Raw genomic sequence first — 19000 nt, 5'->3', positions numbered from 1 at the left:
GTGGGAGTCCACGAGGCCTAACTCACTGCAGCTAATCCTAGACTCCAAGCATCTAACTGGGATTAACTCATGACGGACCGACACCCTTATACCACCACTGGGGTCAGACGTCCCAGTCCAAGGGGAAATTGTAGTCAGAAAAGGCAAAGTAGGACAGCAAAACTCAGCCTCAGATTCTTCTCCTTCCCACCTCTCACCTCACTGTGCTGCTCTCACCTTTCAGCACCACAGCTGGCTTCTTAGAAGCCGATGAAGCCTTGGGCTTCGTGGAACAAGATCAAGTCATAAATTATTCATGTTTATTTACAAATTCGTCTTAAAAATATTTCAAGTAATAGTTTTCAACATTTGTCATAATCTTCCTGCCTGGTAAAAGTCCTCTGGAGTCAGAAAGGATGTGAGGGCTCTGCAAAGTCCTCTGCAGCGTGTCTGGGCCCCTGGAATTTCCTGGTCTCTACTGAGGAATAAAGATGCCTCTTGGAATTCTTGCCCCTGCAGCATGGCTTGACCCCAAGTTGGCTTCCATCAAGGGCAGAGCACCTTGCTTCAACCTCAGGATATACAGTCACCCCTCAGAGCTGAGAGGTGACCTCGGCTCAGCAATGGCTGGAGGTGTGATTGATGTTGAGTAACAGTCGCTGCAGGCCACAGCCTGAGCCAGCATGTGGGTCGTCACATCAGGTTCTCATTACTGCCATGAAGGAGACCTGAGGGGAGGAGGAGAGGTCAGGCCCTAGTCTCTGCCCTGCTGCCTTGCCCTTCCAACCACTCCAGGGGTGAGACTCAGCCCCAGCTCCCAGGTCCTTGGAGGTGACTCTTGGGGCGAGGTCACACTTCCCAGGGTCAGCAGCAGCTGCTGGATGAAGCACCTCACATCTCAGAAAGAGGTTGCCTACGTCAAGGCTACTGGGAGGGGCTGAGAGAACCAAGATTCCAGAGGACCAGGCAGCTGCAGGCAGGTAAGCTGAGCTAGGGGTACTTCATACAAACCTCCTGGAGGAGCTGGCCCAGCATCTCCTGGCTGTGAATAGATCGCCTGTGGAGAGAGTGTCAGGTCATCCCACAGACCTGCCTTGCGTGCCTCATATCAGATCCAGGCCCTCTCTCCTAGGCATGGAGTCCCAAGGCCCACATGCCTGCCTCTTGCCTCTGCCAGGACAGCAGAATCTTAGGTGTTTAGGGCAAGCAGAAGGGAATAATGGGAAGACATTAAGTGCTACAATCCTGAAGTCCTCAACGCCCTCTAACATCCAAGTCCTGGAGTCATACCTGTCTATTCTGGTTGCTATGGTCACTGTGAAGGTGCCCTCTACATCTGGCAGGTAAGTGGAGGGCACAACCTTGTAGGTCCCTGTAGACAGGAGGCAGAGCCTGCTTACTTCCTGGGTGTAGCGATGTGGCACACAGCTTAGCAGTGGCTCCTGGAGCAACAGGGAGCCTGCATCCTGGTCTTCACCACCTACTGGAACCTGAGGGATTGTGGCATCAGCATGGGGAGACCTGCACAGGGTGGCTCCTGTGTGCTCTCCCTCCACACGGCCCTAGCTGAGGGCATGCTGCCAGGGTCACCAGTAGCTGCTGGGGCCCCTGATACTACTAGTGCTCCAGCCATGCATACCCCTTTGCCAACGAGCAAAGCCATAGAGCCAGGCCACCCTGGCCAGTGAAGAGCACCAGATCACCAAGGGCCAGTTTTACACACTAACCACTAACCAGGCCTCCCAGGCAGGGGCTCTTTTTAGAACTCCATATGGCCTGGCCCAAGATTTCAGGAATCTCCTTCCAGCTTCCTGGGATGCACTCATAAAACCCCTGTCCCCCATCCTCCACCCTCACCCTGACAAATAGAACCCTCTGGCTGAGAAAATCCTGCGTTCTCCTCCCCAAGTCACCTACATTCCAGGTACACATGCTTCAGCCCAACACAACGAACACTGGTGTAGCCCAGGACACCCTCAGGCAATGCTCACCCTGAAGTGGGGCCCCAAATGAACACAGCCTCATGGGGTGGAGTCTCCTTACTGTCATCATGGAATGTGTAGTCTGTAATCCCTGATCTCTAGTACAGTTCATCTCCAACTAAAAGTCTGCCCTGTGTGTTCCCGACTGCTGGTTAAAAGGTAAAATAGGGCCAGGTCAAGGAAGCAGCGGGGGGTCTGAGACTCACTGATCCTTCACAGTCTGAGCAGGCTGCAGGTAAGAGTGGCTGGCTGAGAGGCTGACACATGCAGGGCTCCTTGGCCACAAGAGCAGCTCCCAGGCTGAGGCCCCTTGGTGTCACCTCTTGCCCTCATCTTGGCTAGCCTGGCCAACAACCCCACTGCAGAGTTGCTGAGTCACATGCCCAGGGGTCGGTCTCCAACTTGTCTCAGTGCTGGCCTGGGTAGGGATGAGCCCACCTGCAGGCTTGTGCAGACTCGGGTGCCACAATGAGATGGAACAAGTCTGAGCAAGGCTCCTAAGAGCTCTCTCTCGCTCAACCATGGCGGTGCCTGTATGGAATTCTCGGGGCTTGCTGACTGACTAGCGCAGCAGACTCATGCTATCTGCTGTGGCCAAGCATATGAGCCTCCTCCCTTGCCTGTTCTGGATGCTATGGCTCTCCAAGAGAAGCCCAGATCATGACCTCTCGCTCTGCCTGCTTCCCTGACACAGCTCCTGACAGCCCCGCCTGGAATACTTGGTGACAGGGGAAGGAGGAGGGGCTGTAAGACCTGGTGTGGTCCATGAGTGTGTGACCACTGCCTGTGGTATTAGTGAGGCTTCCCTGCGGTAACTACCTGGGACCACATCTACCTCACGGTGGGCCTGGGCCTCTGCCTCAAAACCCCCAGAGCAGACCCCAGACCCGGGATCCCAAGGCAGGAGGCACATCCTGGGTTGACTGCCCTCAGACACAGGAATTCTGAGCTGGGTAAGCTGTTCAGACTCCAATGAGTACAGACTTTGTGAAACCTGAAAGCTTGTTTTCCCTGAGGCCAGCTGGCTGGGCCACCAGGCCCAAATGACAGAAGCCAGTCTTTGTATCACAGCAGATGCTGAGACCAGAACAGATTCCCTGGGGGCCTCTCTGAACACCCAGCTCACCTGGAAGACATGGAAGCCAATAGGGTGGAGCTGGCTGTCACTGAGCTGGCAGTGTTGCTGCAGGGTGATACGGACGTACCGAGGACCAGCATCCTCAGGAACGGAGAATGGGAGGCAGGGGTTGCGAGGGTAAGAGGCAAAGTTCCTGCTGCCCCCAGCTGTCTGGCCAGCTCTCCAGCAGCCCTGCAGCTGCACGGTCTCCCACTCGCCTGCAGGCAGGGCTGTTCCAGGCGATGAACCCTTGGTGGCTGACCTGACAACACTGGTTAGGAGGACAAGCACAGAGAGTGCTGGTAGCCTGCGCCAAAGGAGCCAGCCCACGTCCTACTCTCACACCCAGCCTCTGCTCCTCCACAGGCCTCAGTCCAACTGGAAGCCCAGCTAATCCTGGCTCCTCACCTGAGGGACACTTTCCCAGTGGAGAAGACTCGGAGCAGGAACTGTCCTGGCACATCCTTCAAGAAGGTGCTAGGCACAGCCAGGTAGTAGCCTGGGGAGAGCTCGCAGCGCAAGTGGACCTCACGGTCATATGCATGGCACGTGGTGCCAGCCACAGGGGGTGCAGAGAGGACCCTGGGCAGGCTGACCCGCCGCTTCTCCACCTGGGAGAATGAAGGCAGAGGCTCTGAGGAGAACTTTATCCACATCCTGGGCCTCTGCATTCCTGTTCCAGGGGAGCTCCCAGGAGAGAACCCACACATCCATCCTCTTGGGGTACTGCTGGGAAGTCACAGAGCCAGGGCTTCCCTCCACTTCAGTGCCAGACACAGCAGATAAATCCAAACCACTACACTCATAAAGCCTGTGACCAGTGCAGCCTGGAGACTGCTGGACAAGGCACTTTCCAGTAACGTTTCTTGCAAGAGGAAAGGACCATAAGGTAGGCCACATCCACAAAGGAACAATGATCAGTGGTGTGAGTTGTCAGGTATTATCAAGATACATAAGATTAAAATCTAGTCACTGAGTAAGTGAGCAGCAGCCTCTGACCCACCTGGCCAAGGATACAGCTGATTTTAAAAATTGGCCAAGTGTCTGAGACTGATCTGAGAACAACCCTCTAGGTTTATAAGGTTGTAAGGGAAGAGATGGAGGAAGGGGGCAGGCAGAGGACACAGGGCAAGTGGCAGCCCTGGTCTGGTGGGAGACTCCTCACTTGGGGTGGCTCCACCCACACAGTAGGGCCTGAGGGTTGAGGGAGTCAGACTAGCTTCTGCGTCCTCGCTAGGGTGGGTGGACTTTGAATCGGAGCTGGGTGTGTCAGGGGATCAGAGGTGTCTGAGGCCAGACGACAGAGGACTATGGGGAAAGGGATCTATGCCCAAGCGTGTGTGGTCCTGAGACCCAGGCCTCCCATAGGTCTGCACATCTGTCCACTACAGGATAGGGCCATCAGATGGAGTTACCTTCCAGATGTGCAGGCCCACAGCCTGGTAGTCCTTGCTCAGAAGGTTCACTGGTGCTGGGCTGGCACTCACCAGTGCCCGAAGCTGGCCCACTGAGCACCTCCGGGGTCTCTGCAGGACAGCCACACATACCTCACTGGGTTCCAGGAGCCGCAGCCAGAACTTGGGGTTGCAGGGAAAGCAACTGTTGTTCCGGCAGCCTCCGGCTGACTGCCCTGGAACCCAGGCACCAGGCAGTGCCTGTGCATGGCACAGCACCTTCTCTAGTGGGGGAGATATGCATCAGCTTCAAGAATCTTGCTGGCCCTGTGACACCCATGGGCTGAAGCAAATATACCAGTGGCAGTCAGCCCACCCTCCCCAAAGTCCACCACGCCCCTTCTCCAGGCCCAGACAGTGAGTGAGGCCTAGAGAGGGTTGTATCCGGAGTTACTGGTTGCCTCCTGCTCAGGTTCCTGACTTCAGAGGGCAGAGTCCACTTCTGCTTGTCCTACCTGTGTAAAGGCTCTGCAGGTGGCCAGCCTTTGTGACCGGGTAGCCAATGGTGACCTCATCAAACTCCCTGAGAAACTCCTCTTCCTCCATCCAGAACTCCCCTTCCTGGAGCTGTGACAGCAGCTCAGACTCCTCGGCTGGCTCCACCTGGCTCCACCCTTTGCCCCTGCAGGAAACCTCACTTCAGTGCAAGCTCCTGAGAAAGATGCGTGTCAGCTGGCAAGCAGGGCAGAGGAAACCTGGGGGATAGAGAGCCCCAAGTTTCTGCCAGCATCATCTGCATGGCCCACTCCCTTGCTAAGAAGTGCCCTATGGGAGGTGCTTTCTGTGTAGTGGCCGTGCATCAGAACGGACGTCCTTACCTGAGAATGTGCTTCTTCCCAGGGCTTTCACACCAGAGTCCTGACCCTTTAGTCTCTGAAGGAGTAGCCACACTGAGGAGTACACTGCTGTTGTTTAGTGGCATCAGGCCCAGCCTGGGCTCGGGGGTAGTTGGAATCTAGGAGCTTTGAAGCAGCTCCAGACTTCAAGGGGATCCTGGCTTAGTTGGGAGGGTCTTAAAACTGAGCTGAGATCTTTGGCTACAGGCCACCCCTAAACTCCTGCTCATCCCAGAGCCTAGTCAGGCATATGCCATCCTGTAGGTGCCCAAGACAGAACCCCATACCCTTAAAATCACCAAGGTCCCATGGTCTTACAGATCTCTTGAGCTGCAGACAGAGCATGGAGGTGCACAAGCAGGTGCTAGGCTTTGCCACAAAAAACCAAGCACTGCCCTGGACATGACCACGGCACAGACCGGGGGGTGGGGGGATGGGATGTGGGTGCCCCTAGGGTCTCAGTCCCTCCTCCAACATCATAGTCCTCCTGACACTCACCCCTCTCTCCAGAGCCCCTGCCAACAGCGCCGACCCCATGGGTTCTGAATCCGCAGCAACAGGATACACCGGCCAGCCTGACTCCAGAGCTCCCGCAGATCTGAGACAATGAAGGCATGGAACTCCCCCAGCTCTCTGGCACCTGTGAGAATAGCTCAGTCGTGTGCAAGAACAGCATCACCATGTGCCCCAAATGGACAGGATACACAGCTCCCTGCCTCCTTGCCAGGAAGATGCTCTGGGTCTCCACAGAGCATAGGAGCTCTGTTCCTAACCACAAGTCAGCTATATACACGTGGCATTCTGTGCCATGAAGGGAAGATGGATGGGCCATCTGGGGATGATGGATACCCAACTGCTGTTGAGGCCCATTAAGGGAAAGCTATTTCTTTCTAGCTAGTTACCACTGGGGATTGGTTCTGCTCAAGCTATTCCCTCCTCTGGGCCTGTTTCAAGACAAGCTCTCAAGTATGCCACTGCTATTACTGGCACTGACACGTCTGAAATCATGAATGATCAAGACAGCCCTCCTTTAGGCAAACCCAACAGAAGGGACATTCCACAGTCAATGGGCGGGACTCACAGCCAAGAGGCATCCATTTGGCCGAGACCTTAGATCAAAGGGTCACTGATGAGGAGACAAAGGGCAGTGCTGCTCTAGGGAGGGTGTAAGCAAGAAAGGGGGCAGGAGAGCCTAGGTGAGCCTGCTCTACTCACGAAGGCACTAAGGGCCGCTCTTGGAATCCTACCCAGCCCGAGTCCTTAATGTGTCAGTGGGTTCCAGCAGCCATTTCCAGGTGAGGGCTTCTCTAAGACCAGAAGTGCCAGGAGTCAGACCTCCCATACCCTGGGGCTGCCTACATGAGCAGCTCCAGTGGCTTGCTGCCCAGGGGGGCTGGCAGAAAGCACACACCCATGGTTCTCCCCACCCCACAGCTCTTCCCTTCCATCTCAGGATCTACCTGAGGGGATCCCAGACTGCGGTGATCCCACACCCCCAATTTTGGCCTGGCCAGTGTGACTGCCAACATGTTTTTGGTTTATTTTGATAGTCTGTATTATCTGTGTGTTTATGTGGGAAGTAGAGGTGCATGTGCACATGTGTATGTGTGTGGAGGCCAGAAGACAACCCTGGTGGTGGTCCTCAGGAACCATCTGTCCTCAGTTTTTTGAGACAGACTCTCTCAATGGGACCTGGGGCTCACCGACTTGGGCTACACCTGCTGTCAAGAAAGCCCCAGGGATCCCCTGTCTCTACGTGCCCAGGGCTGGGATTACATCACCATGCCTAGCTTTTCGTACAGGTACTGAAGACTGAATTTAGGTCCTCATGCTGTGCAGGACTTTACTCACTGAACTATTTCCTAGCACCCGAGGTTCATATTTTTGAAGCAAAGTTATATTACAAAAATAATCTTAAATGTTAATAGACTATTGTAAAGATGTTCACGGTATTACTTATAGCTACCAGATACATCTAGTGGGGCACGGTAGTACACATCTGTCATCTCAGCATCTGGGAATCAAACACAGGACTGCAGTTCCAGGCAAGCCTGGACTATATAGTGAGATCTTGTCTCAGACAAATATCTGAAACATCCAACATCAGAGAAGGATCAAGAAAACCACAGCAGGTCCATTAATGGAGTAAGACATTGCCAAAGTTTATGCAATAACAGAAAATGGTGTATAACAAAACAACATTTATGAAGAACTTGAAAGTGCAGTAAAGTCCTAAGTGGTCGCATCCAGGCAAGCCTTTCTTTCCTTGTCAACATACTTTCGTTAACGAACCCTAATGAGAGTTGCTAAGATGGAGAAGGGTTTTGGACTCTGCCAGTTCCCCAAATGGGGCAGAGATGATGAGCCCAATAAGCCAGCTGCTGTTCCTGCCTCTTGTAAGCCTTCTCTGAGCATCAGTGGACTCAAGGTGGGTCCTGCCTTGTTCTAGGTGAAAGGACTGGTCTTGAAAAAGAGGGTCACCTCCTTCTGAAGGGACAGAGAAGGACACAAACCCAGACAGCCCTCTCATGGACAGACGTCCTTCTCTGTAACAAGCTAAGGGGGTATCCGAGGTGGGGGGGAGCGGTGAGGAGAATGTGTGGTCACAAGCCTTACCCGGTCTGGGATTGAGCACGGAGCAGCTGATCAGACACTGGTCCTTCAGGCGGAGTAGCTGCCGACAAGTGCTGTGCTCCCCGCCACGGGATTTGTCCTGCCAACCATTGGCTCCCAGAATCTCCTTCAGGTTCCACCTTTCTGCCAAGCTTCCAGTGAGGTCCACCAAGGCATCTGCCACCTGCCCTGCCCATAAGTGCTCATAGGACCCGTGGACTCTAGTGAACCACAAACACAGAGGGCATGAGCCATGCCGCTGGGGGTCTTCCTGCTGCTCCTGTCCACAGTGCATCATACCCCACATCTTCTAGCCCACACACTTGCCACACCTAGACACAAGGCCCCCCATACTCTACACAGCTTCACCCAGCTGTGAATGCCACATTCTGCTGTGTCCCTGCTCTCTGCCCAGGTCCAGAAGGTCCTGCCTCCAATGTGGGCAAAGGACAAGGAGAGAAGAGCAGAAGCTCCATCTCTGAAGCTCAAACTCCATGATCCCCAAAGCACTGACATCACGACAGCCTTGAGTCCCTCTGCTAAGACACCTGCCCATCAGCCAGGCTCCTTCGGTAAGCTACCAAATGCCATGTAGGAGGGACAGCTGTTCAATCAGGGACTCAAATGACAGCATGGGTGTGATAACCAATGCTGCTCCATGCAGGGCTCGTCCCTCCCTAGCAACTTGTCCCGAATATCTAGAAACGGACACAGGGGACACAGTCCCCTTCTGGGACTAAGGAATGAAGGCACTCAGGCCGTCTCTCTGTGGAGGCCTGGGAAATGTGGGAAGGTAAAGAGTGGGCAGGGAGCACAAACCACAGGCCTGAGAGTAGAGTGTCCACGGTGCCCAGGACTGGCTGCCAGTTCCTGAGGATTGTACAGGGCTCTGCAGCCCAGGGCAGATGAAATGGGACTCAGGGCACAGCCTGGGTGCTGAAGCCACCCAGTCTGGCCCTATCTCCCCAGAGAACACATACTTGGCATAGGCCTTTTCCAGTAAAGGAAGCCAGAACACATCCTCTCTCTGGCACCGGGAGAAGCAGAGTCTCCCTGCAAGACAAGGCAGCCGGTCATCTATGGTCACCTCCTCCCAGTGTCCAAACTGCCAAATTCTGCAGGTGAAGAGGCCACAGTATTCCTGGTCAGACCAGCTTGGCTGTCCTGGAGGAAAAACCTAACATGCACAAAGAGAGGCCAGAGAGACAGCATAAGACCAGCATCACTGCACTCCTCAGCATCCTAACAGTGTGTCCTCTACAGTTCTGCAAAGGCACCTGCTGAGAGCAAAGGGCTTTGCTGGATACCACACCTAAATATCTGTGTCATGGTAAACTCTGACACCCCTCACCACCCATGCTGCACAACCACAGATGTGCTGCAGCAGGCCCCACTTCTGAACTTCCTGTTCTGGGCAGGCGAGAGGAAGAGGGTGGGAGAAGCCTGAGGTGGCCTGTACCTGGTCCAGAAGGTGTCGATGCTTCTGCAGGGCAGCACAGGCACACAGGAACCAGCAATCTCCCAGCAGCCCTTGCTTCACCTGTCCTTCCCATGGGTTATCTGGCAACAGCTGGGGAGTGGCACAAATTTCCTGAAATAAAGTTATCCAGAGTTAGATCTTCAATCTAAGAAGATGAGGATCCAGATGGGCTAGGGAGGCTGCTCCACAGCCACTATCCTGCAGTGCCTTCTTGGCCGCTGTTCCCCATGAAACATCTCTACACACCTTCCTCACTGACAATACTCCAATTGTGGGTGCCCCTTTTTGAAGAGCTAAGTGCTGGTTTAGAAACCAGTTTCACTTCGTAAGTTCATGGTGGCAAATACCAAATGGGTCCTCTATGCTGCTGGAGAGCCAACTGTGCCTCTACAAGGTTTAGTTTCCCACATCCCTCAATCTCCTGCCTTTCTTTTTCTCCCTCTTCTCAAACCATCATCACTCCTTTGCCTGCACACCTGATCTGCCGATCTGGTCTCCTGCGTCAAGCTATTGATCACCCCTCTTCTACCTTGGAGCTGGACTCCTCCTGTCACACCTCCTTCCCACGTGCTCAAACATCCCCCTCCTGGAGCAGATCCCATCAACATGTGGGCAGTCCAGAGAATGCCTGACTTTAATATCCATCAGCACTATATTCCCCTCCTAGGTTCCCTTTGCTGTCTCAGAGGGGCTGCCAACCCAACTGCTGCCTCCTGTCCCTCTCAGCACGAGTACTCCTTCGGCTCCTGGATCAATCATGCCCCCAGACCGCCTTGTCAGCATCACCTGAGTGGTGTCAAATCCAACAGGTGAGGCTGGTCTTTCAGTAGCTTCCAGAACAGCTGACTGTCCCGACCCTTAAGGCCATGGAAGACCCCATCAGTGTCCATGGTGCCACATGTTCCTCTGGTCCTCTCTCCACACTGTCCGCTGTTTCTCACCTATTTGTTGGGGTACCCACTTGTATCACTGCATATTAGGGCTCAAGGCTGAGTTTTGAGCCCCTTTTTCTACCCCTCCAGCTCCTGAGATGCTCTTCCAAGATACTGTAAACCATCTATTACACTCCTCTTGAGCTTCTGACCTGACTATCCAACAGCTCCACCTGAACCAGGGAGGCAAGGCAGGCTTTACCTAGGACCACCTCACACCAGTCCCTGGTCAGAAAGCAAGACATCATTCTTTCACTCACTTTGTACATGTGTGTGCCAGAGCACACATGTGGAGATCAGAGGCCAACTTATAGGAATGGGTCCTCTCCTTCCCAGGGATCAAACTTAGGTCATCAGGCTTGGCAGCACATGACTTTACCCTCATGAGCCATCTCACAGACTGAAGAAGTCCTTGATTCTGCCTTTAGCTCAGCTACTTCACACAGCTGCTCCTTCCGAAGTATTCTCAAACACATCAGTTGCAAGGCCCCAACCAACCAGCTGCCAGGCTAACCTGAGGTACCATCCTCCCCTAGGAATGCGGAAAGGCAGCCAGCCTTCCTTCCGTGCAGCCATTTCCCTCGCAGGTGCACCAATGAGTTTCTTTCCCATTATTCTTTTTCTGTCTTGTTTACTGCTGTTATTTTGATTATGAATGGGTGAAACACTCACATAGCTACAATACAAAACATTTGTCAAAAAATAATTAAAAGGCATTAAATACCTTTTACCTTCCCCCATCATCCTGTGCCTGGTCCCCAATGAGTAAGCTTCTTAAAGCAGTCCACTATAATCACTCCTTAATTGAAAACCTTTTACTGGTCTCTCATTGCACGTAAACCCCATTTTTAAAGTAAAAACAAAACCTAAATTCCAACGGCATTGCAACACGGCTCTTCCTGTTCTGGCTCTTGCCTTCTCTCCCTTGACTCTTGGTGTTGCCCAAGAAAACCAGACTGCTCCTGAACACCCATCAAGCCAAGCAGTTCTGGCTGCATAAGGGCTGGTGGCCATTCAGCTGTGTCCAGTAGGACTGTATTCATGTGAAGCAGGCTGTACCCTGTGGTGTTCAGCAGATAAGCCACCCAAAAACACTAACAGAAGCACTAGGCTCGAGAACCATCTGAGTCTGTCCGAGCTGCAGCTGCAAATAGGAACTTCTGCTGCAGTTCTCTCTGTGGCCTCAGCCTGGCTCATCAGGAAGGGCATGAGAGGTGCTGCTGTTGTGAGGAGCAGACATCACAGCACAGCACTTAAGCAGGGCTGGTGGTGACCAGCAGAGGACTCCAACCCGGAAGCCAGGGACAGGCACTGCTCAGAGAGAAGCAAGCAAGTGGGACTGTGTTCCAACACCCGGGCCTTCCACCAGCCCTTACACAGCTGTGATCAATCAACGATTTGCTCCTGCAGATAAAATTGTGCAACTGAACACACCTGCAACCAACTGGTCCAGAAACCAGTGGCAGGAACTTTCCTATTTTACAACACTTGCCTCACCTCAGCTAGCTCCACCATTTACAGGAGTCACAAGGTGCCAACACAACTGTCCCTCAGCTTTTACCAACATGCTCTGATTCATCTCCCTGTTGTGTACCATCTCTTGAATGCACGGCCAAACACCGAGTGCTATGAGAACAAAATGCAAAGCCAAGAGAGGTTTGTCCTGGAATGATGAATTACAGCTGATCAAGCTTAGATGGTGGAATGGACCTCGAAATAGTGCTTCCTTCCACGCCCTTCTACTGCATGGAAGAACAATTTCTTGGGGCTGAGGAAGGGCTCAGGGGTTAAGCGCACTGGCTGCTCTCGGAGAAGACCCAGGTTCAACTCCCAGCATCCACGTGGCAGCTAACAACCAACTGTAACTCCAGTTCCCCGGGATCCGACACCCTCTTCCGACCTCCGTGGACACTGTATGACATAGGTGCACTCACATGCAGCCAACACACTCATACACATAAAAATAAGTTAACAGGATATGTTGTTGTTTTTTAATCGAGTCAGTATATCTTGGTGCAAATACCTCCGGTCAAGTTCTATAGGAAATATCTCAAAACCAAGCCGTCCGATTGCTTCCAGCCTCCACAACTGGAGGCTCTGTCGTCCGGGCGGCGGGGACCAGCTAGCCCGAGAACCCCGGCTCCGTTCCACCCGCCCCGGCCGGAGGCCCCGCCGCACCTGGGGCCGTCTCCAAGTGATGTCCTCCCGAAACTGGGCTAGAGGCGTGGACAAGCTGGAAAAGAGCGAGGAGTCCAAGGCGGGGAACGCGGCGTCCTGGAAGAGCTCCCGCGCCGGCGTCTCGGCCCGGCCCGCCCGCATTCTCGGCGCCCTGCGCTCCCATCTGCAGCCCGTGGACGCGCTCGCCTCCCTGGAACGACTGCGAGGCCGTGACGTGGGCTGGCGTTTGCCTAGACCGCTAGGCCGGCCAGCGCAGATGCTCCCGACGACACTCGCTCCGTCGTCTAGGTAACTCCGGCTGCAGCCAACCAGGCGCGGTGCTCGGTCACGTGAGACAGCCGCCAGCTCAAGAGTGCTCCTGTCGCCCCGAGCCCGGGGGCGGAGCTCCGGGAGGACTGCGATGGCTACACTCCCCGAGAACTTGCTTCAACTCACGGGTTCTCCCGAGGCGGGCCGCCCCAGACACACCAAAACGCCTTGTCTTTGGGTCCACGTAGCTCCAGTCGCTTGAACTTGCGGTTCACAGGGGTCACCGGCACCTGAATGGACGCCTTGGCCTACGTCACTTCGTGGACTACCTATCCCAGCATGCCGTGCCGCTCCCAGCATGCAGCGGGACTCCCCGATGGCGTCTCTTTCCCAGAACGCGCAGCTCCTTCCGTCTGAGTGCAGGAAGCTGTCGTCGCCGCCGTGGCTCTCTGAGAAATTGGCCCAGGAAAGCCCATGGCGAGCGGTCCCAGGCGGATCTGCTTCCTGCGCCGCGGTGGTTGCGCTGTTCTGGGAAGGCAGAGGCGTCACCGGGCTTGGACCTTGCTGGGCCTGGGCGTTTGTTCCAAGACGGGGTCGGGGGATGCGGCTGGAGCGTCCTTGCATCTCCAGGTGGCTGCTTACCTCCTGGACTTGCGGTTGGAACTCATGGTCACTCGTGCCGTGGGAGATGACGAGAGTGACCTGAGGACCTGCTGGGATCCACTCCTGGCTGCGGGGACCTACCTTATCCCCAGGAAGGACGCCGGCCAGCCTAAGGCTGTGCTTCTCAAGGCTGCAGCCTTCGTACAGGGCCAAGCAGGGGAAGGGGTCTCTTCTAGCGACAGCTGTGTGTCCCGTGAGGGCTGCTCAGATTTTGCTTCCTTAGGCTACTTTGACTCAGCCTTGGGATGTAAAGGATGGTCAGAGTGAAGTAGAACACGTACTGACTTCTGGAAGAGGAAAAAACGTGGTTCAGGGCTCAGGATCTTAACCTGCTGGTTGGGAACCTACAGTTCCCATGACTGTTGGAACTTCTCCCTGTGAGAGGCCGGGCAGCACCTGCATGAGCAGCATGTGTTCTGGTCGCATGACTCTGTTGCCTTGACCCGACCAGGCTCTAGCCGCATGATTTGAGGCCCAGGATACTCCTTTTTGATGTTCAAGAAAAGGAGTGGCTACATAATCCAACACCTCTCTGGAATGCTTTGTCTTTAGCAGGCATGCTGTTGACCCACGTGATTCTGACTCTTGCAGACAGGCAACAGAACGGTAGCTGACAGGAATGAGACCTTGGGCCTGGAGGAGTAAGGCAAATTCTCCCTTTCTCTGAGTGCTGGACAACTAGCCCCCCCCCCTCCCCCAGTTGGCTGGTAGGGTTAGTTGGCAGAGCTGGAACTACTCAAGATTCAAACTCATCAGGGACCTTTACTGTGATACTCACTGGTGTTGACAAACTCAGGACAACAAGCGCCACATCCTTGTTTGGGGCTGGGTCATGTGTTGAGTCAGGCCTCCAGGATCTGGAAAGGACAGAAAGACACTTGGTGCTGGTTAGGCAATAGTCCAGGCCTGCGGGATGCTTGTGCTTTAGCCAGAAGTGGTGCCAGGGCAGCTTTTTGGTTGATTGCTTAGACCTTCACTCTACCTAGGTACCCTGTAGTCCATTTGCCATGTATCCTTGACCTATCTGGAGAAGATCCCTTCTCCCTCAGACCCCTTCTGCTTGGCTCCTGGGGTACCAAGAAGGGCTAGAAGCAGCCTAGGTAGAGAAAGAAAAAGAGAGTGTGGAGGCAGGTCGTTCTTGATACCAGTCTCCACAACCAAGGCACGTAGTTTCAAATCAAAGTAGATGTGGTGTCACACCTATAATCCCAGCTCTCAGGAGGACAAATTGGTCCACATAAAGTTCCAGGCCACCCAGGGCTGCATAGTGACACCCTTTTGTGTGAAGGTCCCTCATTGCACCCATCTCCACAGTCACCCTGGTTCCCAGTCAGAGGACTCAGACACCAAACCACTTCCTTTGCAAGCCCATGGGTGTTCAGGTGCCTTGTAGAACCTGAACCCTTCTTGCCATTTCCTGTGATGTTGCTCCGTGTGTTCTGCCTAGATAACTGCTAGTTTTTCAAGGGAGTGTTCCCCGCCTTCCTCAGCTGGGAGATCCTCCTCCTCTGTACCCCACATTACTGTTGAGTGGTAATAGCTGAACATGCCTCTGCTGGTCATTGCATTCCCAAGGAGATACAGAGATGAAAAGCAAAGCTAGTGTCTGGCTTGCAGACTAACCAGTTAAGCTGAGGATGAGGAGGGGAACCGAGGTAAACCTAGTCTTAGGGAAGGGAGATTTGAGGTTCCCCAGTAAAGGACTAGGCAGCAACAGCAGGAGGAGGTGGTGAATACTGAGTCAAGGGCAAAGTCCTTGTTTGGCAAACTGCCATGTTTGCTGAGGACCCACCACATAGCTGCTCTCTCCTTAGCAACAACACTGGTTTCAGTTCTTGGTTTTCTGGCAGCTAAGGTGATCTAGGGAGTCTGACCTCTTCCTAGCTCAAAAGTCAGTAGTTCAAAAAGAAGATGGTACTCCAGCTCTGGATAGCGAGACATAGCAATCTGGGAAGCAGGGGATGTGGCTCAGTAGGTAAATGCCTACTGCAGAACATGAGGACCTGAGTCCCACCCTCGGCACCCACAAGAAACCAGACATAAGCCATGTGTGGTGGCAGGTGCCTGTAACCCCAGCATTCAGTAAGCAGAGGCAGGAGGATCTCTGAATTCCAGGCCATCCTGGTCTGCATATCAAGTTCTAGGCCATGTTGTGTTTAACCCCCCAGCATTGGGAACACAGAGATGTGAACCCTGGGTGGGGTTCACTGGCTATTTCAGCCCAGCATAATCCAGCAAGCCTCAGGTCCCTGACCCTTAAGAAACGGTATGGGGCTTGGAGAGATGGCTCAGTGGTTAAGACACTGGCTGTTCTTGCAGAAGACCCAGGTTTGAATCCCAGCACCCACATGGCAGCTAACAACTGTCCATAACTCCAGTTCCAGGGGATCCAACAGCCTCATCTGTCCAAGGGGATTCTCTTACCTACATGGAGGCAATAAACACACATAAAATTAAAATAAATTTTTTTCTTTAAAAAAGAAACAGGGTACATGGTGCCTTAACCTGTCCACCAAGAACCTCCCCTCAGTGCCGACACCTTGGGCTGAGAACCAGCCACCTACTTTACAGCTTGTTTCTCAGTTGTCAAAACTTTTGCATAGGCACTACCATAAGGTGGGTGAGAAAGTACACCTGCACGTACATGCAAAAGCAGCCAGGGGCCTGCAGTCGTCTCCCTGCTGTGCAGAAGATACAACACCAGGTATCCTGACCTCCAGTTGCCAGTTTGTGCAACTTGACTGCTGCCAACTGTTGAAGTCAGCTTGGAACCACCTGCAACAAGCCAACGGCCAGGGACCAGTGTGCGGAGAACGTGGAGCAGGCAGCGGTACTGCTGAGCCCTCCTGCTGATCAGGACCAAAGTCACCTCACCATGCAGCTTCTGAGCATGTGGTTACCTGAGATGTACCTTTTCTGTTGAAGTAACTTTGAATGGGATCTCTGTAGTGAGACAAAATTTTTGGACTTTGTGTTAATTGTTTACTGTTGCATAACAGCCAACAAGTCTTCCGCTTGTGCAGGTCAGGAATTGGAAGAGCTCATTGTGGTTCTGGTTTAGGGCCTCTCAGATTAAGATCAAATGTGAGACCAGGCTGAACATACCTGAAGGCTTGCCTGGGGCCAGAAGATCCACTCTAAATTCAAGAGAAGCTCACTTCCTCCCCCTGTGCCCGTCCCCCAAGAGTCTACTTGTGCATACTAATTACAAGACAGCCCACTTGCCCCAGAGAGGAAATTTAAAGAGAAGGAAGAGGTGCAAGCCAGTGTTTTGTGCTGGACCTTGGATGGCATTCTCTGTTGGCACCGAGAGAGCAGGGCTCTAAGAGTGAAGAAAGGGAGGTAGCATCCTGTCACTAAACACACACACACACACACACACACACACACACACACACACACACACACGGCATTAGGTCAGAGAGAAGCCCTGAAGCTTCAATAGAGGAGATACTTGGTTTCATAGGAGCATGAGTAGCCAGCCATAAAGGGCAAAGTTGTAGCTGGGTGTGGTGGAGCATGCCTTTAACTCAGAAGGAGGAGGCAAGAGGGTCACAAGTTCCAGACTAGTCTATATATAAAGTTCAGGCCAGCCTGGGCTTCCTGGCAAACCTGTCTGAAAGAGAAGTTGCAACTGTTGGAGGTTGGGGTGCCAACAGAGACAGCCTGGCAAGTCTTGCAGGATTTGAAGATCCTGCAGATCCACCATCAGTTTAGGGAGTTCATGAAACAGAATGGTGTTTGTGAAGGTGCACTGATGTGAACTTGGGTTGGGCCCATCACGGTTACATGTGCAGATCTGAAATGCAAGGTACTTTAGGCCTGTGACGCAGTGAAGATTCATCCCCCAGCAACCTATGTGGATCATCTGCTGGAGAGCAGGCCTGGTGTCCTGTCTTTTGAGAAAGGCTTTGCTGCCTGTGGTCCTCATGAGGTGCCTGGGCAGTAGGAGGCAGGTATGGAGCTCATGGTTCCCCCATGTTAACAGGCCTTGAGCCATGGGACCAGCTGCCACCATCCATATTGTGGAGCAAACTTCATCCCTCCCCGCACAAGAGGTGGGAGGCTGGCAGCAGCCTCAGTGATTCTAGGTGTGTCTATGGAAGCAACCTGGGCCTTCAGAGCCCCTCCCCCCAGCTCTTCCCACGATATGTGCAGTGAGGTAAGCTTCTGGGGTCTTGGGAAGTTGTGGCAGTTATGGGCCTGGGCTTTGGGAGGTGATCAGCAACCAAGTATGAACTGCTCTTCTGTGGAATTGTCTCATTTTGGGTGCAGTAGGGCTGAGGTCCTAGCAGCTTGGACTTCTCTCTTTTCCCAGCATACAGTTCCAGCTAGAGGAATCCTAAGAAGTACTGGGGCAGGGACCATCCCTGTCTTCCCTGCAGCCCTTCCCAGGGAGTGAAGCAGCCTACCTGCGTGGGTCTCAAAGGCTTGGGTTTGCATTTTAAGACACTGATCTTCATGTGCCCCAGAGATTGTTATTTCTTTCCCATTTATGAATGTGGGACTTGCACTTCAAAGGGAGCAGGCCATGACTTTGAGCACCCAGGTGATGGCAGCTTTTTGGAGAGGTAGCATACTGTAAACCAGGTGATTTTTATTGGAACTTTTTGCCTAACTCTCATCCCAAGTTGTCGCGTGTTAAGTTTCTTGTGAACATTCTGCAGTTTGCTTTAGCCTGCTGAAGTGGGCATGTTTCAGATGTGAGCTGTCTCCAGCAGCTTGGCTGTTAGAAGGTTTTTCTCTGCTCATTCATCTTGAGCAGAGAGAAGGCTGTCTGGCCTGGATGGGTGGTAGTGATGCCTGGACCCTCTGCCTGGCCTGCTAAGAGCTCTCTCAGATCCTGTGCTGGGTCTGGTAGCTCTCACCATGCTGTGGTAGCTCTCTGTGTAACTGGCCTGTCCCTGCCAGGCTTGGACTTAGTGGTCATTCCCCTGCTGTGGAGCTTCTCTGTTCTGTCTGGCCAGGTGTTATTCAGATAGAACGGGTGGGGTATAATTAGACGCTGTCAGAGTCTGTCTCCTGAAAAGAACTCCAGGAAAACTGCCTCCAAGGATGCTGGGGCAAGGAAGCTCTGCAGGTATCAGACAGTACCTGGCTCAGCATGGCAGCTGGAAAGTCTGACACGACAGAAGTGAGGTAAGGGTCAGAGAAGGAAGGAAGAGGATGCAGCAGGAGCCCTGGAGGGGTAAACTGCTGGGAAGGTGCTGGGTGTGGTTGTGTCAAGGGTGAAGATGAAGATATCTTGATCAAACTGAGGTTCCTTGACTATGAATCTACCCATGACCCCCAGTTATAAGGAAATCTCACCACTTTTCCTCATCATTTCCCTTTTTAAAAATGTTGTTTACCTTTATATGCATGAATGTTTTGCCAGCACATATATAAGTGCTCCCATGCGTGCAATGCCCCTGGAGGCCAGAAAAGGACGTTGGATCCCCAGGATCTGCAGTTGTGAATAGTTGTTAGCCACCATGTGGGTGCTGAGACCCAAACTTCCCCCTCTGGAAGAGCAGC

At 53.3% G+C, this 19000-nt stretch overlaps 1 protein-coding gene across 4 annotated transcripts; it reads right to left on the bottom strand.

Annotated features, from left to right (window-relative positions):
• Positions 1–277: 277 nt before the first annotated feature.
• Positions 278–15853, bottom strand: Capn10 (calpain 10). Of its 4 annotated transcripts, none has more exons than XR_003848865.1 (13): positions 12572–15853; positions 9441–9572; positions 8962–9158; positions 7985–8202; positions 5867–6008; positions 5351–5422; positions 4988–5154; positions 4494–4756; positions 3487–3689; positions 3088–3349; positions 1270–1351; positions 991–1036; positions 278–707 (listed from the first exon to the last, which is right to left on the bottom strand). XR_003848865.1 is itself a non-coding variant. In XM_017797165.2 (13 exons), the coding sequence occupies exons 1-13, from the start codon at positions 12710–12712 to the stop codon at positions 678–680; spliced, it is 2073 nt and encodes a 690-aa protein (XP_017652654.1). In that variant the 5' UTR covers positions 12713–15853; the 3' UTR covers positions 278–677. The 4 variants fall into 4 exon arrangements, 3 of the variants coding, with proteins under 3 accessions (XP_017652654.1, XP_008827361.1, XP_029417502.1); XM_017797165.2 differs by having other exon boundaries at positions 1270–1469; XM_008829139.3 differs by lacking the exon at positions 5351–5422 and having other exon boundaries at positions 1270–1469; positions 12572–15852.
• Positions 15854–19000: the final 3147 nt, after the last annotated feature.

The sequence above is a fragment of the Nannospalax galili genome, unplaced genomic scaffold (genome assembly GCF_000622305.1).
Source record: "Nannospalax galili isolate Female #2095 unplaced genomic scaffold, S.galili_v1.0 scaffold453, whole genome shotgun sequence".
Lineage (NCBI taxonomy): Eukaryota > Metazoa > Chordata > Mammalia > Rodentia > Spalacidae > Nannospalax > Nannospalax galili.
Note: the sequence above shows the minus strand (reverse complement) of the source record. Positions and strands in the feature narration are given on the sequence as shown.

Bases quoted from the DNA above. Each gene is read 5' to 3' on its own strand.
- Capn10 (XM_017797165.2), bottom strand. From the start codon at position 12,712: ATGCGGGCGGGCCGGGCCGAGACGCCGGCGCGGGAGCTCTTCCAGGAC. The intron at 8,203-8,961 runs GTATGTGTTCTC...GTGGTTCACTAG, and splicing joins CTGGAAAAGGCCTATGCCAA to AGTCCACGGGTCCTATGAGC. The intron at 6,009-7,984 runs GTAAGGCTTGTG...CTATTCTCACAG, and splicing joins CGTGCTCAATCCCAGACCGG to GTGCCAGAGAGCTGGGGGAG.